Source organism: Panthera leo, chromosome C1 (assembly GCF_018350215.1).
Source record: "Panthera leo isolate Ple1 chromosome C1, P.leo_Ple1_pat1.1, whole genome shotgun sequence".
Taxonomy (NCBI): domain Eukaryota; kingdom Metazoa; phylum Chordata; class Mammalia; order Carnivora; family Felidae; genus Panthera; species Panthera leo.
The window spans coordinates 34,974,174-35,000,935 of record NC_056686.1 but is presented as its reverse complement, the minus strand read 5'-3'; the positions used below and the strand labels follow the sequence as shown (position 1 = coordinate 35,000,935).

The 26,762-nt window shown below is 44.8% G+C and overlaps 1 protein-coding gene, 1 long non-coding RNA gene and 1 other non-coding gene across 7 annotated transcripts in view; 2 read left to right on the top strand and 1 right to left on the bottom strand.

Annotated features, from left to right (window-relative positions):
* Nucleotides 1-1,434: 1,434 nt before the first annotated feature.
* LOC122226875 lies at nt 1,435-6,080 on the top strand. The gene is made up of 2 exons (XR_006205801.1): nt 1,435-2,501; nt 5,867-6,080. It is a non-coding gene; the product is annotated as an uncharacterized LOC122226875 (long non-coding RNA).
* Nucleotides 1,610-1,725, top strand: LOC122228899. The gene has a single exon (XR_006206789.1). It is a non-coding gene; the product is annotated as a U5 spliceosomal RNA (small nuclear RNA).
* Nucleotides 6,081-7,457: 1,377 nt separating the features above from the next.
* The window catches only part of ARMH1 (armadillo like helical domain containing 1), a 36,986-nt gene continuing 17,681 nt past the window's right edge, over nt 7,458-26,762 (bottom strand). For 4 of the 5 annotated variants that reach the window (XM_042950766.1, XM_042950768.1, XM_042950770.1 and 1 more), the window contains 6 exons: nt 8,796-8,918; nt 8,636-8,708; nt 8,379-8,508; nt 8,212-8,289; nt 7,831-7,912; nt 7,458-7,754 (listed from right to left, as the gene is read on the bottom strand). In XM_042950766.1, coding sequence (XP_042806700.1) covers nt 7,636-7,754; nt 7,831-7,912; nt 8,212-8,289; nt 8,379-8,508; nt 8,636-8,708; nt 8,796-8,918 — 605 coding nt within the window. In that variant the 3' untranslated portion in view covers nt 7,458-7,635. Of the gene's footprint in view, nt 7,755-7,830; nt 7,936-8,211; nt 8,290-8,378; nt 8,509-8,635; nt 8,709-8,795; nt 8,919-26,762 lie in introns of all 5 variants that reach the window. The other variant, XR_006205798.1, reaches the window with a different exon arrangement.

Here is a 26,762-nt window from a genome sequence, read left to right as displayed (position 1 = left end):
ATCATCCTTAGATTGTTAAGCTCAGACGTCTGGGTCCCACCCCTAGTTTCTGACTTGGTAGGTCTGGGGTGGGGGCCTGATCTTTTGTGGTTCTAATAGGGACACAGGTGTTTCTAGAGTTCCATAACAAAGCACCACAGACTGGGTATCTTAACAGAAATTATTGTCTCAGTTCTGGAAGCCTCATCTTAACTAATTATGCCTGGGATGACCCTATTTCCAGATAAAGTCACATTCTGAGATACTGGGGGTTAAGACTTCAACAAATGAATTTGGGGAGGCACAATTCAACTAATAAACACCAATAACACCAGGTGATGCTGATGCTCCTTCAAACACTCATCTGATCCTATTCTCTTTTAAAGAGTTTAAATTGCTCCCATTGCCCTCAAAGGTAAGTCCAAGCTCTTAGCTTGGCATTGAAGACCCATCAAAATCTGGCCCTGGCTACTTAGCCACTTGCCCTTTCCAGGCTCTTAGAGCTTATGGTACTGCCTAGAATGCCCTCACCACCCTACTTTGATGAATCCTTTTATGCTCCACCCATGTGTCACTGAACATTCTGTTATCAGTACTCACCACACATACTTGTCTCCTAAGGCCCAGAACAGGGATTGACACAATGTTTAATACATTTTTGTTCAATGAATGTATTGAAGACACTCCTTTTCAAGACTTAAAAAAATTCTGGGGCACCTGGGTGGCTCAGCCGGTTGAGCGTTTGACTTCAGCTCAGGTCACGATCTCACGGTTCGTGAGTTGGAGCCCCGCATCAGGCTCTGGGCTGATGGCTCAGAGCCTGGAGCCTGCTTCCGATTCTGTGTCTCCCTCTCTCTCTGCCCCTCCCCCATTCATGCTCTGTCTCTCTCTGTCTCAAAAATAAATAAACATTACAAAAATTTAAAAAAAAGACTTAAAAAATTTCAATTTTAATTTTTAAAAAATTAAAAAAAATATTTTTGACAGAAAAAGAGAGAGACAGAGAGAGAGAGACAGAGCATGAGTGGGGGAGGGTCAGAGAGAGAGGGAGACACAGAATCTGAAACAGGCTCCAGGCTCTGAGCTGTCAGCACAGAGCCGGATGTGGGGCTTGAACTCACACACCGCGAGATCATGACCTGAGCCAAAGTCGGACGCTCAACCGACTCAACCACCCAGGCGCCCCTCAATTTTAATTTTAATTCAAGAGAAATTCTACCTTGGCGTGCCAATTCTAAAACAAAATGAAAAAAAAAAAAGAGAGAGAGAGAGAATGAGAGAGAGAGAGACTTTCTGGCTAAACCTGGCGCCTATTTTCTTGACAATCTGGCTTCCCCCTGGTGGTGGCTGTAGGCTTAGCAGGTAAAAGAACTAAAAGAATTTCCGGAAACTGGAGATTGGTGACTAAGCTCATTTACATACCCACAATGCACTGCACCCGGAGTATCTCTTATTTTAAAACGGCTAGATTTTTTTCTTTCAACTTTTTTTTTCCCTCCTAAAAATGAGACCGCCTTCACAGGATTGACTGAGATAGAGTTAGAAGCCACTAGATCTTTTGGAAAAATAACTACCATTGCTGTTCTAGGAGTTACAGTTACCCGAGAACTGTGTGAACACTACGTGGGGCATACTCTGGTTTCTCTTCAGATCGTATAAATCTTTCGCCTTTTACTAAAGATTTCCGTGGAGAGGAACAATTCTGAGTGTTTACCCAATTTTTTGAGGCCTTGCGCTTGCAGGGCTTACTAGTACGTGTAAAAAAAATAGAGTTGACGAGAAAATATACTTTTGCCAAGTACTTTATACGGAGAAGTCACTCTCCTCGGGAGTTTGATTTTGTGGTCTTACTTTTTTTTCCGTTTTGTGCTTCACGTTTTTGGAAGACTTTTTTTTGTGTTTAGTGCTTATTGGTGTTCTTTTATGTCCGTTTTAATTCAGCGAGTGAAGTTCAAGTTTTTCTGCCATTGGTCATTTTTGTTACCAAGCTGAACTATCCGCCGTATGTTAACATAAAACTTGGACTGTTTTGTATTACCTTCAGTTGAAGTAAGTTCCTCATCAAATTTCCTATCTGGACTTCAGGAGAAGCCAAGTCTTAAACGCAACGTGGGACCATCTGAGTTAGTCACTCTTGCAGCTGTGCAGTAACCCAGTTTCACGTGGTTCTGTGAAATCTCCACTTTTTCCTGCAGGGTTTCTCACCCGTACGCATTTTAAGGAAATTGCCATTTTCCCCTGCCCGACTAGCCGACCAATTTCTTCCCTTGGGTAAACTGAAGAACGAGTTGGGTGTGTGGATCTACCTACACTGTTCAAAGGGTTAATCTAGGCATAAGGAAGGTCATTCCCATGGTGGGTTGTGTTATTACTCTGCCTGCTAGGTTCTCTTTAGAAAAATGTTCATGTCTCAGGCGTGGCTTGGATGGTGCAGCTGGTTCTCACGGAGTTGTGTGGCGTTTACGTTGTAGAGGCAATGCTGACCGCCAATGGAGGAAGGAGAGGATGAAAGCCTTAACCCGGTAGGACTGGGAAGGAAGGGGCCGTCTTGGGTGGGGTGGTGCCAAGGGCAGCCTAACCCTCTAGCAATGGCAGTGCTAAGAACCTCAAGTACATTAGCAGAGATGGCTGATAGACTTCATCCCTAAGGCTTTGAATTTGCAATGTTTACAGGTTGGAGACCACCAAGCTTTACCTTGAACTGCTTTCTGTGCCTAGGGTCTGGCACAGAGCAGTCGTCCAATAGATGTTTGCTATCTATAGAATAAAACCTTTAAAGTTCAAGCTTGGGCGTAACTGTTCACAAACATTTTTCTTTTTTTTTTTTTTAATTTTTTTTAACGTTCATTTATTTTTGAGACAGAGACAGAGCATGAACGGGGGAGGGTCACAGAGAGAGGGAGACACAGAATCTGAAACAGGCTCCAGGCTCTGAGCTGTCGGCACAGAGCCCGACGCGGGGCCGGAACCCACGGACCGTGAGATCATGACCTGAGCCGAAGTCGGACGCCTAACCGACCGAGCCACCCGGGCGCCCCTTCACAAACATTTTTCAAGGCAACACTTTTGTACCTCAGGCAAGGCTCATCTCTCTGGGGCTCTCACTCTAAGTGTTGCACTGACATAAATTTGGTTTCAAGAAACATTTTAAAAATTAAAGTATAATTAGTTCAAGCTTTTTGTGTGACATTTATACTTTTTTTTCCCCCGATGAGTTAATTTAGCCTCTTCAGAAGTGGGTCATTTGAAATTGTAAGGAAATTCTCAGTTTTGTAAGTGATTTCAAATTTTTATGTAGATCAAGACAGCAAGAAAGTGTTAAAATTTGTACTTAAAAAATTTATACTATAGGGGCGCCTGGGTGGCTCAGTCGGTTAAACGACTGACTTCTCAAGTCACTATCTCACGCTTGTTGAGTTGGAGCCCTGCATGGGGCTGTCTGCTGTGATCACCGAGCGCACTGAGCACTGTGTGCTGTGATCACTCTATCCCTGCCCCTCCCCCGCTGGGTTCCATGCTCTCTCAAAATCAAACATTAAAAAATTTATACTACAATGACAATCAAATGCAACATACAACATTAACTGAATGCTAAACAAAAAACAACAAACAAAAACAAAAAAAGGAAGAAAACAGAAGGTACATTTTGGGGACAATTGTGGAAATTTTAGTATGTATTCTATTTTAGATTATTATTGAATTAATAACTGTACAGGTTTTCTTGTTGCTGCTGTACCGAGTAACTACAAACTGTGACTTAACACAAACGTTTTCTCTTATACTTCTGGAGGTCAGCAGTCCAAAATCAGGGTGTTGGCAGGGCTGCCTTTTTTCTAGAGGCTGTTAGGGGAGAATGTTTCCTTGCCTCTTTCAGGTTCTAGAAGTTGCTTGTATTGCTTGGCTTGTGACCCCTTCACTACATCACTCCAACTCTCTTGCTTCTGTCCTGTCATCTCCTAGTTCTAACTCTGGATCCTCCTGCCTCCTTCTTATAAGGACTCTTGTGATTACCTCAGGCCCACCTGGCTAATCCAGAATAACCTCCCCAGAATAACCTCCCAACATATTCACAGGAATTAGGATGTGGACATATTTGGGGGCCATTACTAAGACCACCAAAATAATAATTATGTAGGAGAATGTCCTTATTCGTAGTAGAAACATCATGTGAAGTATTTAATGGTGAAATGTCATGATACCTGAAACTTTATTGTTTTCTGAAACTTTATTTTTTGGGGGGCACCTGGCTGGCTCAGTTGGTTGGGGATCCTGACTTGATTTGGGCTCAGGTCATGATCTCACAGTTCTGAGTTCCAGCCCCTCATCAGGCTCTGTGGTGACAGCCTTGGGATTCTCTGTCTCCCTCTCTGCCCCTCCCCTGTTAGCTCTCTCTCTCTCTCTTTCTCTCTAAAAATAAATAAACATTAAAAAAAAGAAACTTTATTATTATTTTTTAAAGAAATCTCTACCTCCAACGTGGGACTTGAACTTATGACCCTGAGATCAAGAGTTGCATGCTCTACCAACTGAGCCAATCAGGTGCCCCAATAACTGAAACTTTCAAATGGGTCAGTAAACACAGAAAGAGAAAGCAAACATGTCTAAGAGTGATAGATATATAGGTATTAATTGTATTTTTCTTTCAACTTTTCTTATAGCTTTTAACATAAAAATAAGAAGGGGAAATATGTATTAATGTATTAATGTATGTATTAATAAATTCCATGTAATGTGTATGTTTTAGATATTTGTCTTATACTTAAGATTCAATTTTATTTATTTAAAAAATTTTTTTTACATTTATTTATTTTTGAGAGACAGAGACAGAGCACAACTAGGGGAGGGGCAGAGATAGAAGGAGGCACAGAATCCGAAGCAGGCTCCAGGCTCTGAGCTGTCAGCACAGAGCCCAATGTGGGGTTCGAACTCACGAACCACGAGATCATGACCTGAGCTGAAGTTGGACGCTCAACCACCTGAGCCACCCAGGCACCCCATCCTGATTTTGGCTCAGGTCATGATCCTGGAGTTGTTGAGTTCAAGCCCCTGGTCAGGCTCTGCACTGATAGTGTGGAGCCTGCTTGGGATTTTTTTCTTCCCCCGCTCCTCAAAATAAATAAACTTAAAAAAAAGTTCCATAGTTTTTATCAAACTATGGTCACCTTAGACCAGTGGCTTTCAGAGTTTTGGATTTTCTGACTATGAAAATTTCCAGGGATGCCTGGCTGACTCAGTCAGTAGAGCATGTGACTGGATCTGAGTTGTAAATTCGACCCCGCATTGGTTATAGCGAACACTTAAAAATAAAACTCTTTTGGGCACCTGGGCGGCTCAGTCAGTTAAGCGTCCGACTTTGGCTCGGGTCATGATCTCAGTTCATGAGTTCAAGCCCTGCATCAGGGTCTGTGCTTACAGCTCAGAGCCTGGAGCCTGCTTTGGATTCTGTGTCTCCTTCTCTCTCTGACCCTGCCCTGCTCCTGCTCTCTCTCAAAAAAACAAAAGAAAAGAAAAGAAAACAAAACAAAAAACCACCAAAAACTTAAAATTTTTTTTTCCCAAAAGATTTTTGAGGTACTTTTTTACCATCATTCTACAAAACAAAGGGCATTTCAAGACTAAGAACAGGGGCACCTGGGTGGCTCAGTCAGCTCCGCGTCTGACTTCAGCTCATGTCATGATCTCATGGTTAGTGAGTTCAAGCCCCCTGCATCAGATCCTCTGTCCTCTCTCTGCACCCCCCCCACCCCCCCGCACATGCTCTCTCTCAAAAATAAAGATAAAACAAAACAGAACTAAGAACAGACACTTCTTTAAAACAGGAAATCCATTTAGCTTTATGGACAGCATAACTATATTTTGTTAACTTTTCTTTCTTCCTTCAACCCAGATGGAGGAAAGCTGAAACTCAGTTTGAGGGAAGGCTGGGCCCGCCTCAGACTAACAATATCAGAGCCGGTGATGCCCTCTTGTGGCCTCTTGGAGAGTTACTGCCATCTGACTTCATTTCCTCTGATTTGACGGACAATTTCCTCCCAATACTTAAGTCATTAATTCTTGTATGCCAGACATTGTTTGGGAAATATTAGTAAAGAACAAAAACACCCCTGCCCTAGTTGAATTTATATTCAGGGGGAGAGACAGACAATACACAAAGTATTAAGTGTCGTGGAAAAAAATAGAGGCATAAGGGGCTTGAGGGCCAGAGCATAGGGGGTAGTAACATAGTTACAACTTTAAGAGTAGCCCTCATTGAGAAGGTGACTTTTGGAGAGTTGCAAGGAGGTGAGGGAGTTCGCCTATGTAGCTACATATCTGAGGTGAAAGGTTCTAAGACAGAACCTCTCTCACTGTTCAGCAGAAAAGTCAGTACAAAACCCTAAGGCAAGAGTTTGTCCATTTCAAGAAACACAGAACCAGTGTGGATCCAGTAAAGGAGAAAGAGAGGAGGAGACAGTTTAGAGGTAATGGGAGACTAGGTTGCCTACGGTCCTCCCTGCAGGCCATTATAAGGGCTTTAGCTTTACTTAAGTGGAGAGCCCTGCAAGAAGATAGAAACTGAAGTTTAAAAGGACTATGCTGGCTGCTGTATTGAAATGGGAATGGAAGGGCAGAAAGCCCTCTAGAGTAAATCAGAGGGAAGAGGATGGTGGATTGGACTTGGACCATTAGCAACAGAGGTAATGAGATATGGTTGGATTCTGGATATATTTGTAAGGTAGAATCAACAGAAAGAATGGATACAGATGTTGAAGAGAGACATTAAGGAGAACACTTTTGTTCTGAGTGACAAAAAGGATGAACTGCTATCACTTGAGTTGGGGGAGGTGACACAGGATCAGGAGTCCAGTTTTGGACACAAAGAGGTGGAAATGTTTAGCCAGAGATAGAAATGTGTGAAATCAATGGAATATGAACAGCATTTAAAGTTCTGAGACTGGATGAGATCACCAGGGTGAAAAAGTAGATGGAGAAGAGGCTCAAGGTCACTCCAGTTAGAAAGAAGCTGGTTTGGGCGCCCGCATGGCTCAGTCAGTTGAGCGTCCGACTTCAGCTCACAGTTTGTGAGATCAAGCCCCACACTGAGCTCTGCGCTGAGCCAGCTTGGGTCCTCTCTCTCTTCCCCTGTCTGCCTCTCCCCTGCTTGTGTTCCCCCACCCTTTCTCTAAAAAATAAACATTTAAAAAAGAAAGAAAGAAGCTGGGTTGAAGAGGACAAATCAGCAAAAGAGTAAACGAGGAAGCAACCAGAGAGGTAGGAGAAAACCAGGTGAGTGTGGTCTCCTGGAGGAGGGAGTGCAGGGGCCAGTAAGGAGCTGAAGTGAGGGTCTCTCCTCAGGCTATGCTCTTGAACCTTAAAGGATGTTGATGTTCCTTCACTCAGAACCAGCTTTTCTCTTTTTCCTTGGCGAGCAGAGGCACCCCAACCCACCATGGAAGCTCTCATTTAATCCTCCCTCCCCCTTACAGAGAGAACAAACAGACAGCAAGACTATTTATTGAAATTTCCCAGACAGCAGCCCTTCCTCTCCCCAACTGGCATGAACCCCCCAGCCTCCCACCTAGGGCTAATGGAGGGAGTCACCCTGAGCTTGACCCTAGGCTCCTTCTGCCAGGTAAAACACAGCGTTGGCCTTTCTGGGTTGCCTCAGAGGCTCCGTTACTCCTTTCCTTCCGAACCCTCCTTCTGGAAGTTTGTGGTGTAAGCCAGTTGATCCTCACCACAAGGGCCAAGGTAAAAGCTCATGTTGCTGTAGGAGACGCCACTGATGGATAACGCTGGAAGCAGGGGAGGCGAGCCTGAGTCTGGGTGCCCGTTGCACCTCTGCTCCAGGTCCCCTCACTCCCCACTCACCTTTGGAAACATTGACTTTGTTGGCCGCCAAGATGTCCGCCTGAATGCTATCTATTTTCATGTACAAGTCCTCGGCATTGCTCTGAGGACAGGAGCAAGGGGAACCTGCTGAGGTGCAAGGGCAGTCTGCACTTGGAGGTGGGCTGAGCAGAGGACTGTCGCAGGATCCAGTGCTTGACCGGAAGGGCAGTAAAGAGAACGGAAGGACACGGGGCGAGGGAGGGGAGGGGAGAGGGGGAGAGCGCAAGCCAGGGCAGTCCTTCCTGCAGCGGGCCACCAGGTCCAATCTGTGTAGGGGGTGTGTCCCAGGGGAGGGACGCCGTGGAGGCGGCACCGTACTGTCGGGGTCACTGCTTTTTGGGGCGGGGCGGGAGCACTCACGAGGAAGAGCTCGTAGAGTTCCTCTCCCATGGACCTGCGCACGTGCTCCTCCACCACTGGGAACATCTGCACGAAGTACTGCGGCGGCGGACGGGGCGGCGGCGGGGTGACCGCGGTGGAGTCGCCCGGGGCCCGCCGCGCCGCTCGCCAGCCCTTCCGCCGCTCACCTCCAGCGTGAGGCTGGCCTGCCGTTGGCTGTTGCTGTGGTCCGTGTTGCCCATGGCGGCCATCAGGCTGTGCACCACGCGCAGGTGCAGCATCTCCTCGGCGATGCCCGTGTTGCTGCGCGCCAGGACCCTGCGCCAGGAATTCCGGCTGCGGCGACCCCTTGGAACCCCCCAGGCGGCGCGAGCGCTCCGGGGCCTGCGGGCAGCGCCAGCCTGTTTTGCTCCCCCCCCTCCCCCAACTACCCCTGCCCGCTTACCCGATGGCCTTGGCCGCCGCGGCCTGCTGCAAGAACACCGGCAGGTTGGAGGTGAGCTGGAGAACCGCGGAGTCTGGAGGAGGGGCGGCCGTGAGGCGGAAGGCCCTGCTTCGCAAGCCCAGGAGCCCCTCCCGCAGCCCCAGTCTGAGCGGCTCCCTACCGTTGAGGATCTTGGGCTGCAGTTTGCTGGTCTCCTTGACTGATGGTATCAGCAGCGCCACGAGGCCCTTGAGCAGCGCCTGACACACGTCATAGTTGACCAGGTCCTTGATCAGCTCGATGGCTGGAGAAGGGCAGAGGCTCTGGGGAGGCCTGACCTCCAACACTACCCATCCCCATCCAACAAGCAAAGATCCCCCCTTGAACCAAGTCGCTTCCCTTTACCCTCATCCCCTTCATGGACCTCTCCTAGCACCTTTTGCTTGTCAGCACTGTGCAAGGTGTGTGTGGGGCAAGCTGGGCAGGCAACACCTCACTCCTGTCCTTTCTGGATCTGTGGTTAAAGAGGAGGAGGGGGCTGAGCCTCATCTCCCACCCTCACCCCTCACCCCTCACATAACTAGCCACAGAGGGAAGAGGAGGGTTGGATGGTGAGCCTATCCATCAAGGAGGCTTAGATGCTGTCAGGGCTGGAGGCCCCAGAGAGGTGGGTCCACCTTGGGTTTGGAGGAATCCGCGTGTCCCTGTGGGAGGGGCTAGGGCTTGAAAGGGAGACAAAGATGGACAAAGACAAGGGGAGACAGGGAGACAGAGCAAGTGGGTGGAGGATATGTGGCAGAAAGTGAGAAGGGTGGAAGCAAGGTAGATTGTGGTTTGGGGAAACTTTAGTTTCTGACAACCCATTTATGGAGCCCTTCTTTGCCTAGGCATTCCACACAGTATTGCGCTGAAGCAAGCTTACCATAACCAAATGAGATTTGCTTTGCAATATTTTACATTTGCCCATTTTACATTTCAGGGAATGAGGCCCAGGGGTAAAGCACTCTGCCTAAGATACCATAGCTAGGAGGTGGTAGAAGCAAAAGGAAAGACTTGGTTAGGAAGAAAGAAGGAACTAGAATTTATTGAGGGGTTTTCCTGTAGATGCTTTGCAGCCATCCATTCATTCCAGCATTCACTCAGCCCTTGGGCACATCTGCACTAAACACCTGGCACAGGTGCACTGTATGGTGACGAGTGCTTTAAAAGGGGTTCATAGGCTGTGGCGTGCCTGGGAGTGCACTGGGGAAAACTGAATCTTTTTGTAAAGGGAAAGGAACCACGGAGAGGCAGAGCTGGAAGGGGGCACAGTGAGATGGTAATGTGACGAACACTGGGGTAAATGTTATTTGAAACACATATACTTGCCACACAGAAGACAGAGTGCATGGTCCCCCAGCACAGGAGTCAGGTCCCCCCTATTTCTCCACTTACTCCTAGGGGAGCCAAGATTTGGGAAACCACCCATCCCTGGCTAGCTCATTTGCATACCAGGCTGCATTTATACACATGGGAACTATTATCAGTGTTATCTCTTTGAATAATGGAAGTTAACCCTTTATTTCCTTGACAGGAAATTTTTACCTAGTAAGGATATACTTGAGATAATTCTCTGCACTGGAAGAAAAACTTTTGCCTGCAAACGCAAAGGCACCACAAGTGCAGGGGCATCAGCCAGGATCCAGGATGATGGGCACAGAAAGAGCACCAATATTTCGTTTCTCTCCTTCTTAAGTGAATCTTTGGCTTAGATGCTAAAGGTTTTGTGGGATGAAACATTAGAAAATTGGTAGTGAAACTTTCAGAGGCCTTGCTTAGGAAAGGCTAAATGTTGAGCATGTCAAAGATAGTCCCTTGACATTGTACGGGCCTGAATGGGCTCTTAACTTAGTAATAAGAAACTAAGACTAAGTTATATTGCTAAAGATTATTTTAGTGAGCTTCTTTCTGTCCTGGGGCGTGTACTCCTTCACAAGGTTGAGAACTTAAGATTGTTAAGATTGGGTCGCTGGGTTTCCACGCTCCCCCCACCCCCCATCATAGCTACAAGTGAGACTCCAGTTTGGTCCTATCCCGTCGCCACCTGCGCTCCTTAGGGCCCCAAGGCCTAGGCTTGGGCAACATCTCAACAAATGTTTTGGGTGCCTTCCCTTCCCCTGAGCCATGGGTGGTGGGGCAGGTTGCAGACTCGTGCTCTACTTTGTGCCAACCCTGGCATCTCACCCAGAGGACTCATTTGCATATACCCATTGGTGCTGCCCTTAGTACTACAGGTCGGTTTAAAACTGGGCGTTTCTCTGTTTGCATGGATCAATTTATGTCTTTTCTAAAAATCCCCTTCACAAATTTTTCTAGCAGAGTGACTGCAGCACAGGAATAGACCTCAGGCTTGGAGAATTGCAATCAGTTACAGAAAGAAGGGCAAACATAGCTACGTATACTCTGGTTTCTCTTCAGATTGCTCACCTTTTGCTAATGATTTCCGTGGAGAGAAACGTTTGCAAGTTTGCCTTATTTCTGAGCTCAAAGGAAAAGTTTCCAGCGTTTCATCTGTTAGGTATATGGTATTTGCTATAGTTTCTTGTAGATGCCTCTTATTGAACAGAGATTTTTTCAAACTTTTTTTTCCTGTTAAAATGATATATGTGCATTCCTGGATTGATATATTATCCTTGGCATATTCTGCTAGATTCAATTTGCTAATATCTTACGTAGTTTTTGAGTTATGTTCATGAATAAGAGTGGTGTATGATTTCTCTTTTGCATGCTGTTATTCATGGATTTTGATACTAAGATCAGGCTAACCTTACAAGATGAGTTGGGGGTATATGTACTTTATTTTTCTAATCTTGGGAAGAGTTTGTGTAAGACTAGAATTTTATCTTCAATGTTTGATAGAATTCTCTTAAGCTGATTTTATAGGGAAAAAATTACTGATTCATTTTCTTTAATGGTTAGGGGACTATTTGTGTTTTCTATTTCTTCCCAAGCCTATTTCAGTAGGTTATCTTTTCTAGCAGTTTTCATTTACATTTTCAAACATATTGAAAAAAGTTCATTTTATCATCTTTTAAAAAATCATTTTAGGGGCGCCTGGGTGGCTCAGTCGGTTGGGCATCCGACTTCAGCTCAGGTCATGATCTCACGGTCTGTGGGTTCGGGCCCCGCGTCGGGCTCTGTGCTGACAGCTCAGAGCCTGGAGCCTGTTTCAGATTCTGTGTCTCCCTCTTCCTCTGACCCTCCCCCGTTCATGCTCTCTCTCTCTCTCTGTCTCAAAAATAAATAAATGTTAAAAAAAATAAAAAAAAATCATTTTAATGAGTGTAGCATCCATAGTGATGTATCCTTTTATATTCTCCATATTAATTACATGACTTTTCTCTTTTTGCATCAGTTCCCTTTGCCCCTAGGTCCCATGGGAGTAATGCCATGGATGCTTGCTTATGCAGGAGTGTGCGCTACAAAGAGAAACCCTGATCTCAGAGAACCTGAATGTTATAGTCAGTAAGCATGCCTGGCTTTTGCTTGAAAGGGAGAAATATATTTTCCAAAGCTTGTTTGCTAACCAACATCCTTGAAAAGATAGTCTGGAACAAAGAGCAATTAGCATCTCACTTAAAAGACCTGCAGAGGGAGTTTGGGTGGCTCAGTCAGTTAAGCATCTGACTTCAGCTCAGGTCGTGATTTCACAGTCTGTGAGTTCAAGCCCCACGTTGGGCTCTGTGCTGACAGCTCCGAGCCTACAGCCTGCTTTCGGATTTTGTGTTTCCCCCTTTCTCTGCTCCTCCCCTGCTCATGCTCTCTCTCTCAAAAATAAATAAACGTTAAAAAAATTTTAAAAAGACCTGCAGAAATGTGACAGACCTGTAGAGAATTGTCTCTTAGGATTATTTTTCTTTTGCTAGAAGTAATCCTTCAGCAGACATCCTTGCCTTGCTCCTGAACTTAGGGGCAAAGCATTCAGTGTTTCACTATTAAATATGTTAGCTGTAGATTTTTTTTTTTTCAATTAAGTTGGGGAAGTTCTTCTCTAGTCTTATTTTCCTGAGAGTTTTTATCATGGGTGCTGACTTTGTCAAATGCATATTCTGTACTGATTCATATAATAATGTGATTTTTCTTCTTTAAAGAGCCTATTTATTTGGAATATAAAATTGATTGATTTTTGGATACTGAACCAGCCTTGCATTCCTGGAATGAACCCTAATTGGTCATGGTGTATAATTCTTTTTACATGTTGCTGAATCCTAACTGCTAATATGTTGTTAAGGATATTTGCATCTATATTGATGGATGGATATTGATCTGTACTTTTCTTGTACTGCCACTGTGTGTTTTGGTATTAGGGTAATACTAACCTCATAAAATCAATTAGGACTTACTCCCTCCCTTTCTGTGTTCTAGAAATACAGAACTGTGTTCTATAAATATCAGTATACACTGCTGGTTTTCTTGTTTCTTTTTTTTAATTTTTATTTATTTTTGAGAGAGAGACAGAGCGTGAGCAGGGGAGGGGAGGGGAGAGAGGGAGACACAGAATCTGAAGCAGGCTTTAGGCTCTAGGCCTGATGTGGGGCTCAAATTCATGAATAGTGAGATCATGACCTGAGCTGAAGTTGGACGCTTAACCGACTGAGCCACCCAGGCGCCCCTATACACTGCTGGTTGATGGTGTTATTGAGTTCTTTATAATTGCTGATTTTTCTAGTTATTCTATACATTGTTGAGAGGGGGGTGTTGAGGTCTCCAACTATGATTGTAGAGCTCTCTTTTCAATGCTATCATTTTGCTTTACATATTTGGTAGGTCTCTTTTTCAGTGCATATACATAAATGTACATGTCCATGTACTATGTTTATGGATTACTATGTCTTCGTGGATTTACCCTTTCATCATTATATAATATCCCTCTCCATCTCTGGTAACTTTCTTTGCTCTGAAGTCTACTTCATCTGACATTAATAGAGCTATTCCTGCTTTCCTTTGATTAGTACTTTCATGAAGTATCTTTTTCTTTTTCTTTTCGACCTGCTTATACTGTTTTATTTGAAGTGAAGGTCTTGGAGACAGTACATAGTTGAGTCATAGTGTATGGATTTATTTTTATTTAACCTGTTTAGATTTTATTGTGGATTGGAGTCTTTCATCATTTCTTGACAATTCTCAGTCATTGTCTCTTTAATGGTGCTGCCCTGTTCTTTCTCTTTTCTCTTTGCCCCTATTAGATAATCTCGCTCTATCCTTAGTCTTACTCTTCTTCCCCTCTTCCAGGTTACTAATTTTCTCTTCACCTGTGTCTACTCTGTTAAATGTGTACACTGAGTAATTACTTTTAGCTATTGTATTTTTAAAAAAATATTTATTTATTTTGTGGAGACCACAAACAGGGGAGGGACAAAGATAGGGGGACAGAGGATCCGAAGCAGGCTCTGTGCTGACAGGCTGAGAGCAGTGAGCCCAATATGGGGCTCAAACTCACAAATCATGAGATCATGACCTAAGCGGAAGTCAGCTCTCAACCAAGTGAGCCACCGAGGTGCCCCAGCTATTGTATTTTTAAATTTGAGAAATTCCATCTGGTTGTTTCTCAAATCTATTATGTCACTTTTTATAACTTCCTGTACCCTAAAGTTATTTGACAGATTTTTTTAACTGAGTTTTTGATAGGCTGAAGTCTTTGTGAGTCATTTTCTAGTCTACTCGTCACTTATAGTGACTTCTTTGTGTGTATGGTTGTCTTATAGTTTGGGTTGGTCTTGTATTTGCAAAATTAATTGTAGGAAAAAAACTTCAGAGCTAGGAAGGAGATACTTTTTCCAGAGAGCATTTTCCTTTCTTTCTATCAGCCACCTGGGCACTAACAATTCTGAACCATCTTTATACAAGTTCAAGACTTGAGGGTTTCTGGACCACACAGGTGGTTGCACAATCTATGCAAGGTCATTTGAAGGCTGACTTACCTCTGGCTCATCCTTATCTTGAACACATTGTCTTCTGGGGTCCTGGCTTAACGTATTTATACTTGAGGTATCATATTCCTACTGTGGGAAGGCCTTGAGTGCCTTTTCTCTCTCTTGCCATCTGATATTGCTTAGTTTCTTCAGGATCAGAAAATGGCCTCAGTTTTGATTGCTGGTCTTATCTTTCTGGGTTCTCACCTTCCCCTAGGTTTTGGTCTGGTAATTGCTCATTGTACTGCTCTTCATTGTTGTTTGTTTTTTTTGAGTAGACTCCATGCCTAATGTGGGACTTGAACTTACAACCCTGAGATCAAGAGTCACATGCTCTACTGACTGAGCCAACCAGGCTCCCTGTTCTTCATTGTTATTAAGAAGATTATAATTTTTTTCCTTTTGATATTTATGGTATGATGGGAAATAGATATTTGATTTTTGCCCCTGGTTACTAGCCCATAGCTTGTAAAATCCTTGGAATCTCCAGAGTGTACTTTATGTGTTAAATGAAATAATTGGTGACTGAGAGCCTCTAGATGGCATCAGGATGGGGGCTGATCAGTAGAAAGGCCAAGGCATGATTACAGGATTGGAATTTTCAGCTCAATCCCCTGACCTCTGGGGAGGGGAGAGGGCCTGGAAAGTGAGTTAATCACCAAGAACCAATCTAGTAACCGTGCCTATGTAATGAAACTTCCATAAGAACCCTAAGTGATAAGTTCAGAGAACTTCTGAATTGGTGAATGCATTGAGGTGTGTGGGGGTGTGTGACCGGAGCAGTCCCCCAACCCATACTTTGCCCTATACCTCTCTTCCATTCTCCTGTTCCTGAATTGTATCTTTTATAATACACTACTGGGGTGCCTGGGTGGCTCAGTTGGTTGGGCGTCCAACTCTTAATTTCGGCTCAGGTCATGATTTCATGGTCACGAGATGGAGCCCTGCCTTGAGCCCCGTGTCCGAGCCCTGCATCGGGTTCTGCACTGGGCATGCAGCTTGCTTAAGATTCTCTCTCTCCCTCTCCCTCTGCTGCTACCCCAGTTGCATGCATTCTCTCTCTCTCTCTCTCTCTCAAAAAAAAAAAAAAAAAAAAAAGAAAGAAAGAAAAAAGAATATAATAGACTGCTAATAGTAAGCAAAATGCTTTCCTGAGTTTTGTGAATTGTTCCAGCAAATGATTGAACCTGCAAAGGAGGAAGGGTGTGGGAGCCCCTTGGCTTTATAGCCAAGTTGGACAGAAGTATGGATAACCTGGGGACCTAATACTTGTGACTGGCATTTGAAGTGAGGGCAATCTTGTGGGGCTGAGCCCTTAAACCTGGGGAGTCTGAAGCTAACTCCAGATAGTTAGTGTCAGAATGGAATTGAATTGAAATGTAGGATACCCAACTGATGTCTGCAGAGGACAGGAGAATTGCTTAATGTGGAAACTCCCCTCCCCCCATTTGGTATCAGAAGTGTTGTAGTAAAAACAACTCAACATCAATCCCCCCAGAAGGGGAATTGATCCACATTTCCTAGCCTACCATTATCAGAAAAAAAGAGTCTTCTTCATCTGACTACTGCTACTTATTCTTCCAGACTCACCTCAGAAATTAGCTTTCAAGTAGCTTTCTCTGGCCTGTTCTCCCCCTGCCTCCACCCTGGACCACTCAGGAGTAGATGTCCTGCGTCTCTGGTCCTACAGCACCATTTTCTCACTGTGGAATATTGGCGTCATCCAGTAACAGTCTTTCCACTACTGTGAACTCCAGTGAACATATCTGAGGCATCTCTGCCTACCCAGAACCTCAAACCCATCCAGTCCGTGAATGTTGAAAAGAATTGACTGGATCCTGCATTCCTATGGCCTAATGACCACTCAGGTAATGGGAGCCTAGGACTGTGCTGGGAAACTGCCATTACCTGGTGGGAGATGGCCTCAGAGGAGGCTCTGCACTGGTCACTATGGCCCTTGTCCACCCTGAGCCATGGAAGTGTTCTTGGCTCTGCCTCTTCATAGGCTGGAGAGCCATGAAGCCATCCACCACGGCGCCATCCCTCTACCCCCATGGCCAACCGAGAGAGCTCTTTGAAGCCAGGACCTTATACTTGCTGGTGAGCCCAGAATTGAGCCACACATGCCATGAACACTCACTTCATATGAGACAGGTGTATGGAAAGGTGAAGGGATTGCGGCCCCTCCCACATAGTGGGGGACGAGGGGCAGCAGGTGAAGTAGCCAGGGACAGGGACTGCATGGATCTGCAGAGCACACAGAGCGGGTGTCTACACAAGGCTGCTTGCAGCTCTTGGAAGCTTTATTTGCTTAACTCCAAACATATGTTGCCTAACCATGAGCATGTGCTGGTGATTTATAATCTTGTCAGAAAACTGTCAGGGAGTCACCAACAGCACAGTGGCCTATTTACCCAGAAGCAGAGGCTGGGGAGGCAGCCAGCAGCCCCATGCTGTGTTTCATATGCCACACACTCTACTCTCCTGCCTGGTGCTGAGCATTTTCAGCTGCCAGTACCCCCAGAAGGAGGGGGCTGACCCCTGCACTCCAGGCCTCAGAGTGTCCTTGGGCAGGAAGGAGAACCAGTTTTGGCTGGTGGGTTAATCTAAAGAAAGGCACCAGTAAGGCATCTCCCACGCTGCCCTCATCTCAGATCCTGGGGGGCCTCCCATCCATTTACATTGCAGAGCCATGGGGCACACAGAGGCCCAGTCCTGAAGCCCCATGCAAAGCCAGTGTTGTCTTGGCCTGTTTTTCCCAATCACAGAACCAACGATTCACTCGCTAGCAGAAGACCTCTTAAGAACATCCCTGCTACCCCTTCTAGTGCAAAGCATTCTGAGGACAGACCTTCTGCAGTAGCCCCTTCTCTCTGGACCAACCTGACTCAGAAATAGCTGCTTCACTCAGAAACACTTCCAAGGACTGTCTAGCTTCTGCTTGCTTCTGGGCTTTCTCTTTCCTCCAGGTCTTCCAGGGTAGCCCTCACAATCCCATGGGCCCTCACTCTAGCCTCTGGTACTCAGATATGGTTCTAATTCAAAATCACAGAGACAGCAACACTATAGAGGGACAGGGACCAGCGCACTGACCCTCCCTGGCTTCCCCCACCCCACTCTCCCACTTGGACAAAAAATGTAGCCTGGGATGCCTCAGGCTGCTTGGCTAGTGCCTGAACACACCACCCCCCAAGTAGTTTTTACTTGTTCTCTTAGGGTTTGGTCCTGAAATTTTCTTCCTTCTTTTTAAATCAGTGGGGTTTGGGATCTGCATGGTTGGTTCCCCCCATACCTCACTCTGCTGGGCTCTGTCAGCCGCAGCACACTTTGCCTTAGTAGTTGTGCTCTTTCCAGGCCCATGTGGGCAGCACCTTAGTGCCAGGACACCTGGGCAGAACACTTGCCTGTGTCTGACAGAGTTCTACGTGCAGCAAGAAATGACTTGGCGAACATTCAGGGTGGCAATGAATGGATGAACATATTTTTATGAAATGTTTCTGCCCACGCAGGACCAAGTGCTCCAGGAGATAAATATCTGGTTCTGCCTATTCACTTTACCCTAAATTCTGAATCCTTCATTGCCAGTATATCTGCAATACTTGGAACTCTTTTGGAAAAAGGAAGATTTATTCACTGAATCATTTTTGATTGAGTTTTAAAATTCACAGCTGTCAATGTTTACACCTAAAGCAAAAGCGCCAGTCTCTGCCCAAATGTCTCCACAAGAACCACAGCCAGTTACAATTCTTTACACACGGGGCTAGTTCCTAAGCATGGCAGAGTCATTCAGAAAGCAAAGGACAACAGGGGATTACTGTCTTTGGCAGCTTTGCCTGAAGCCTGTGGTTCTGACAACATTCAACTGTCCTAAATTGGATCAGTCACTGATTTATTGATTCATTCATTCATCTAACAAAATATTCATTGAGCATCTTCTGTGTGCCAGCTCCCCTGTGCTAGGGCTAAGAGGAGGACTAAGACAGCATCCTTGCCCTCAGAGATGACACAGTCTAAGGTTGGGGGGGGGGGGAGGGGATACCAGTAAGGAAACTGGCATGTATTATGTAGTTTTTAAAAAAAAAAAATTAATGTTTATTTATTTATGAGAGAGAGAGAGAGAGAGACGGAGCATGAGCAGGGGAGGGGTAGAGAAAGAATATGAAGCAGGTTCCAGGCTCTGAGCTGTCAGCATAGAGCCTAACGTGGGACTTGAACTCACGAACCGTGAGATCATGACCTGAGCTGAAGTCGGATGCTTAACCGACTGAGCCACCCAGGTGCCCCTATGATGTAGTTTTATAAGAGCCATGGGAACACAAAGGAAGCCAGGTTGGTGTGAGGGTATGTTGAGGAACTGGGGGCTAGAGAATCGGGAAAAGGCTTTCTTGGAGAAGGTGACATGTGAGCTGACAAAGTCTTGGGGTGAAGGGAGGGACTAGAATTATGAAGGTGGCAAAGTGCATGCCACTATTGTGGCCGGGCAAGCAGGGAGGTCTGCCTGACATGAAATGACGGCCCACGGAGTGAGAGCTAAGCCTGAGGAGGCAGGCTGGATTCCGAGGGCTTTGCATGTGCCAACCGCCCTATAGGACAGGTATTTTCTTGTCTTTCGTGTCAGAGGAAACTGACTTAAAAAGATTGAGCAGCTTGCCCAAGGCCCAACAGCTAATAAGTAGCAGAATGACTCTTTCGGATTCCAAAGCTCATATTCTTCACCACTAAGCTCCGCTACCTTGGCTCGGTGGAGGACTAGGAGAAAAGACTGTGTAGACACTGTGCTGGAAAGATGGAGATTGGTTTAGAGGTGAGACATATAAAGATATGAGTTACAGCAGTGGAGACAGAATGAAGAAGAGGGAGATTTGAACAATATTAAGGAGTTAAGAGTTGACTGGTCTTGTTAGAAGTTGGTTACAGGTGGGAAGCAGGAAGAAATGTTGATGACCTACATTTCCAGCCTTGGGTGCTTTTCACTGAGATTGAGGCCTTGGAGCTGGAATCTCAGGAGTCCAATTCTGAACTTGGTCAGTGACATCCAAGGGGAGATGTTCAGAAGGCAAATGGGAACAATGGGGTGGAGCTCAGGAGAGCAGTGTGAGCTGGAGAGAGGTCACTCAACTGCTCTGCCCGTCTGCCACAAAATGGGAATAATAACTGTGCCTACCTCATCAGCTTGTTGTGAGGATTAATGAGTAGAGAGCTGGAGCAGTACCTAACATGGAGTAAACACCTTATAAAGGCTAGCCATTAGTGTGTCTATCATTATAGGCAGTAATTAAAACTGTGGGAGTAGATGAGGTACTACAGACAGAAAGAGAAGAGCAGGGGACCTGGGATTGAATCCTGAGAGAAACAGAAGGGAAGTTGCACCTAAGGGACTGGTGGAGGGATAGGAATATGCAAAGGAAGGACTGAGCAACCAGGAGAGTGTTGGGAGGGTGGGTGTCAGGGAAGGAAGAGATCAGAGTTTTCAGGGAGGAGGGTGGTGATCAGGAGCCATTGAGAGGTCATGCCCAGTGAGGCTGAGAAGCAGCTCTGCAGGGCCCAAGCTTTCATTTGACAAACCGGTTGGGTACACGTCAGCTACAGTGCTAGTGCTGACTGGAACAGCAGGAAACAAAACAGATGCAAGGAGCGGCCCACTGACACTCAAAGGAGACTTCAGTGCAGAAGGAGGGATTCCTCCAATCCAAGGAAGAACCACAGAACCCACAGCCTGTCAGCCCAGGAAGAAAGTTCCTGGATCACCTGTCTGATAGCTGAAGGAAGCCGGAACAAAATGACTTGCCCTGGAAGTCACAATGAGTAGGAGACAAGGTTGTAGCAGCGGGCTCAGTATTCTTTAGGCAGACGGAACCTTAGAAATGAATGGCATTGCACCTGGGAGCTGTGGAGATGGTGAGCAACTATTTCTAAGGCACTCAGCACTGAGGAAGTTTGCTTTACAATTCTTTGCTCCTAGAGCCCTGGGAAACCCAGGTCTCAGTTCTTTGTTTTCATTTTCATATGAGACTGCCACCTACTGGCCACATATGAGAAGTGTGCTTCAGTGGGCGTCCGAACACAAGTAGGCTTCATTTCCCAGCAAGTAAGTGTGAATACATTCGGCAAGTTGCTGTTGTGAGGAACTTATAACTCATAAGAAGCCAGTGTCAGGCATCTTCCTGACCAACCGCATTCTATCTCTTATTCCTATACATCTCACCACCTCTTTCACCACATCTTGTTCAAAACCCATTGTTGAAACACAGAAAACATATTTTACACACTATTTTCTTTTAAAAAACTCAGGCGAGGGCACCTGGGTGGCTCAGTCGGTTGAGAGACTGACTACGGGACTCTGGTTTCGGGTCAGGTCATGATCTGGCAGTTTGTGGGATTGAGACCCTCGTCAGGCTCTGTGCTGCCAGTGCGGCCTGCTTGGGATTCTCTCTTTTTCCCTCTCTCTGCCACCCCCAGCCCCTTGCGTACGTACGCTCTCTCTCAAAGATAAATAAACATTAAAAAAATGAAAAAGTCAGGCGAGAAAGCAGTTAATGTCATGTACTCTGGTGGTGTATGTACTGCCAAATTAAGAATTACTGTGGTGTGTCTTCTTTAGGCATCTGCTATTCTGGGCAAGGCTCACCAAGTCCAACCAGCCCATGCGCTGGTGCTTTGAACTGGCCCTGACACCCGAGGGGAGCACCACTGCCCGAGGTGCACAAGGGGAGACAGCGCCAGGCCAGGGCAGACACAGAGGCTTTGAGGGCTAGGCAAATCGGGCAAGTAGAAACAAGTTTTCCCAAGAACTTATTAAAAACAACAACAACAACAACAACAACAATCTATGGGAAACTATATAATAAAACTTAGGAACACTGAATAAAGTGTGGCAGTTGAAGTGCTCATATAATTTGGGGGAAATAATGCATCTTTTAAGAATATTCAGCAGATTTTTATGTAAACTATCCATTAGTGTCAGAGCCTTGTGACTGTTCAGTGAAGCTGCACAGGATGGGTGGCCTCTTACGCAGCAGGAAAGGCTGAAACTCCTGCTACTGTGGGTTAGCTCAGAAAAGGAGAGCAAAGGCACAAGGTTCTATGGGGCAAAAAGTATACTTTTAAAAATGAGACCTTATAGTATTTGCACGACCCTCTGAAGGGCATGAAGCTAAGAAAACATAATTATGTTTTATGGTAGTAATCATATTGTCTGTCCTCAGGTTTTTGACTATTTCTCAAAGTGGTAAAAATTTTACAAGTCTTTTTTCATAACACTGGAAGGACAGGATAGTGTGGTGGTGAGGATTTGGGCTCAGGGGTCATTCTGCCTGGGTATGACCCACAACTTTCCCACTTACTATCTCTGAGACTTTGGGTGGGTTATTCAGTTGCTCTGTGCCTCAGTTTCATCATGTAAACGGGGGATGATAATAGTACCTACTTCTCAGAATTGTTCTGAGGACTGTGTGACTTGATTGAAGAGCTTAAAACAGTGCCTGGCACACAGTCCTCACGAGTCCCTGGTAGCAATTACTAGTTACTATTATTGTTGTTATTACTCTTGTATCAGAGCTCTACCAGGGCAGGGACTTTGTTTCTTTTGTCACTAAACACTCAGTACCCAGCCTAGTGCCTGCTCTTTTGAATAAGTAAATGATTGAACAAAAAACTTAAATCATTTAAAAGTAAACCAACAAGGGGTGACTGGGTGGCTCAGTTGATTGAGCACACACCTCTTGATTTTGGCTCAGGTCATGATCCCAGGGTCCTGGTATCGAGCCCCGTGTTGGGATCTGCACTGAGCATGGAGCCTGCTTGAGATTCTCTCTCTCTCTCTCTCTCTCTCTCTCTCTCTCTCTCTCTGCCCCTTTCTCCCTCATTCCCATCTCTAAAATAAAATAAAATAAAATAAAATAAAACAAAATAAAATAAAAGTGAATCAATAAAGGACACTATCAAAAAAATGAAAAGACAGCCATTCTAGTGGGAGAAACCATTCTAGTATCCAGAATATATAAAGAACTCTTACAACTCAACAGCAAAAAGACAAACAACCCGATTTTAAAAATGGGCAAAAGACTTGAGTAGATATTTCTCCAAGGAAGAAATATAAATGGCCAACAGGCGCTTGAAAAGATGTTCAATATCTTTAGTCATTAGGAAACTGCAAACCCAAACCACAAACCCAAACCACTCCACATGCACTAGGTTGACTATTAAAAAAAAAAAAAAAAAGGAAAATGACAAGTGTTGGCAAAGATGTGGAGAAATTGGAACCTTCATACGTTGATGGTGGGAATGTAAACTGGTCCAGCTGCTGTGGAGAACAGTTTGACAGTTTCTTAAAAGGTTCAACAGAATTACCATATGACTTAGCAATTCTACCAGATATACACCCCAAAGAATTGAAAACAGGCACCAAAAATGTACATGTACATGCATGTTCATGGCAGCAGTATTCACAATAGCCAAAAGGGGGAGACAGCCCAGATGTCCATCAGTGGATGACTGGATAGACAAACTGTGGTATATACACACAATGGAATATCATTCAGCCATAAGAAAGAATGAAGTACTGATACATGTTTCCACATAGATGAGTCTTGAAAACATTATGCTAAGTGAAAGTAGCCAGATGTAAAAAGTCCCATGTTACATGATTCTGTTTATATGGAATATCTAGAACAGGCAAATCCATGGAGACAGAATGAAGAGTGGTGGTTTCCAGGGGCTGAGGGGAAGGAATGGGGAGCAAATACCTAATGGTACAGAGTGTCCTTTTGGGGGGATGAAAATATCTCAGAGCTAAATAGAGGTGGTGGTCACACAACAATGTGAATATACTGAAGACTACTGAATTGTTCATTTTAAATCGGTTAATTTTATGTTATGGGAATCTTACCTCAATTTTAAAAATGCCTTTATGGGGACACCTGGGTGGCTCAGTCTGTTAAGTGTCTGACTCTTGATTTCAGCTTAGGTCATGATCTCATGGTCATGAGATCAAGCCCTACATCAGGCCCCATGCTGATTGTGAAACTTGCTTGGGATTCTCTCTCTCCCTCTATGCTCCTCCCCACCCCACCTCAAATAAATAAACATTTAAAAAAATGTCTTAATGAAGAAAAACGAAGTAAACCAAATCTGTGATTGATTTCTTTCTTTAAAAAAAAATTTTTTTTTTTAAATGTTTATTTATTTTTGAAGGAAAGAGAGACAGAGCATGAGCAGGGGAGGGGCAGAGAGAGAGAAGAGGGAGACACAGAATCCAAAACGGGCTCCAGGCTCCGAGCTGTCAGCACAGAGTCTGGTGCAGGGCCTGAACTCACAAACCGTGAGATCATGACCTGAGCCAAAGTCAGTCACTCAACTGACTGAGCCACCCAAGTGCCCCTGTGATTGATTTCTAAATAAACCATTCTCCTTAGTATTAGGAATCTTTGTAACTTCACAAAACCTAAGAAAAATTAACAATGAAGTTCTTGTCCACTGCCAGTCTTTCTCCAGGTCTCTGAGGGGCAGGGAAAGAGATTCAAAGACTTGTCTATGTCTGTCCTTTCACTTAGGCACTGTTTCTCTGAACTACATTTCTAGAAGATTCTACTTTGTTAGTACAGTACAGTTTGCTCAGCCATTAACCCTGCTTTTGTATTTTGTGGCTGATAAGCTACACTTTAAACTTCACTACATGAAATATGATCATTTATTAGAAAGTCAAATTAATCCTAGGTTCTAGGTCAATTAGGCAAAAATGTTATTCCCCAAGTAACCATTTTTCCAAATTCACAAACATTTCCATTTTACCATGAACTTGTTTCTTATGCCTGTGTTTGTTTTTCAGCAATTTTTATGAGATGGTATAGTGGTTTTAAAATATGTCCACAAAAGTTTTAGTATGTTTCCTCTCAAGGGGTGGAGCCCATTTCTTCTCCCCAGCTTCTAGTGAACAGGGTAAAACAGAAGGGACGGTGTACGACTTCTGAGGTTAGATTATAAAAGGTAGTGGGGCCTCCTCCTTGCACTCCCTCAGATCACTCACTCTGGGAGAAGCCAGCTGCCATGCTGTGAGGACATTAAAGCAGCTCAATGGAGACGCCCACATGGCGAAGACTTGAGGCTTCCTGTCAACAATCAGCTTTAACTTGCCAGGTCTGTGAGTGAGCCATGACGGAAGGGGGTCCTCTAGGCCCCATGGCACCTTTGGATGACCATGGTTCCAGCTAACTGCTTGACTGCAACCTCATGAGATACCTGGAGCCAAAACCACTCAGTTAAGCTGTTCCCAGATTCCTGACCCACAAAAACTGTGTGAGATAATAAATGTTTATTTTTTAGCCACTAAGTTTTGAGATAATTTGTTATATAGCAATGGGTAATGGATAGAGATGGGTGGATTTAGCAGTTTTCATAGATTTCTGCAAAGTGTGAATATAATGGCTTTCATTTTGTCTTCATAGTGGCATTTTATGGAATTCTCATTTGTCTCTGCCCAAGCTCTGTAGCTGCAGTGGCAGGGAGTGGGGGCAGGGAAGGGGGACCCCGTGGAGGAGCCTGCTGGAGGTCACCATACTGCATAGCCTACACTACCCACCCTTGAGAAGAGAGGATGGGGAGAGGTGGGACAAAGAAAGGGAGACCTAGGGCCAACAAAGGGCAGATGAGGGAACTGAGGGACAGAGAGAGTGTAAAATCTCTGAGAACTCTGAAGTTCCGGCCTCTCTCAGCTCTCTTAGGTCCCATTAATACAACCAATGCTTTAAACTTCACAAATATTTAAAGGAAACATGTCAGTAAATTGGGAATTTGGTGAACTGGGCACTCAGCAAATTGGTCATTCGGCCAATTGATTTTTGGCAAGCATATATTTGGCAAATTAATTTACAATGAATGGTCTGCTTCTAAGTAAGTCATACATAGTGATGTTCATAAGGTAATAATTTATTTGTAAAAGATGCTAATATATTTACACATACATATATTTCAAATTCCCAACAGAACTCATTAATTTATTCTTCTGCAAAACTTTCTATGACTTTGAAATTTCTCTTCTCTAGGAAGAGAGGCCAGTGAGAGAGTACTTCTGTGGCTTAGACTGCTCGTCATGATTAAGTCCCTGCCTGCCACCAATTCCTGGAATAGCAATCCTCCCTGGGAGGAAACTGCCATTTTTCACTTCACAGAAGTCATAAATGGAGATAAATTCCAGGCAGGACCACTTTGAAGAAGGCCTCCCTTAATTTTAATTTTGGCTCTCTAATGTTAAATGGGATCATCATTAAAAGAAATTCTAAAATCTTAATTCTAGGAAAAAAAAACCTTCAGAAATTAGTGGTCACCAGTACCCTTGCCATGGTTATTTCTACTTCAAAGTGAAGAACAGACAAGAATGGACAACCAGAATCCCCTGCAGTGAGGACTAGGAAACCATTCTTTGATGCACACATTTCGTCTGGCACTCTTTTGGGAGAAAAAGGTGCCATTGTGGAACCATACTAGACCCTGAGAGAAAAGGAGAAATCAGTAATACTAATCCGCACTAGCCTTTAGTTCCAGCTGTGGCCCCCAGCTGTCTTCCAGGTGAGGCCCCAGATAACATGGAGCAGAGATAATCCATCTCTGCTGTGTCCTGTTGTAATCTTTGACTTATGTAGTGTGAGAGTAAAACAGTGATAGTTTTGTGACATGAAATTTGGGGTGGTTTGTTACAAGCAACAGGTAACCAGGGCATCCACGCCCTGCTCCTGTGGCCTTACTATCTCCTACCTTCCTCCAAGTACCACTTCTTTTTTCTCCCTCTCCAAACCTTCTTCCTTGGCCCTAGGAACTCTCAGGAAATAAAGGGTAATTTACTACACACAGCCTCCACTTAGCCACCTGGGCTGAAAAAACTAGTTATTTCATTCTATTTCCAATGTGATGCCTGTTCAGTATAAATTAGGGTATACACGATTCACCCCGTCTCCATTCATTCATTCAACAAATATTTAAGAGTCTACTTTTGCCAGTACTGTTCAGGCCCTAGGGATACAATGGTAAACAAAGAAGAGGAACTCTCAGCTCTTTTGGAGCTGATTTTCTTACAGACCACAGACATTAAACATGTAAACAAACAAGGTGATTTCTAAAGGAGATAAGTGCAATGATGTGCTATGATGGAGAGAGCCTGAGGTGGGTGGCAGGAGGGAATGGGGAAACTTTAGAGAGAGTGGGCA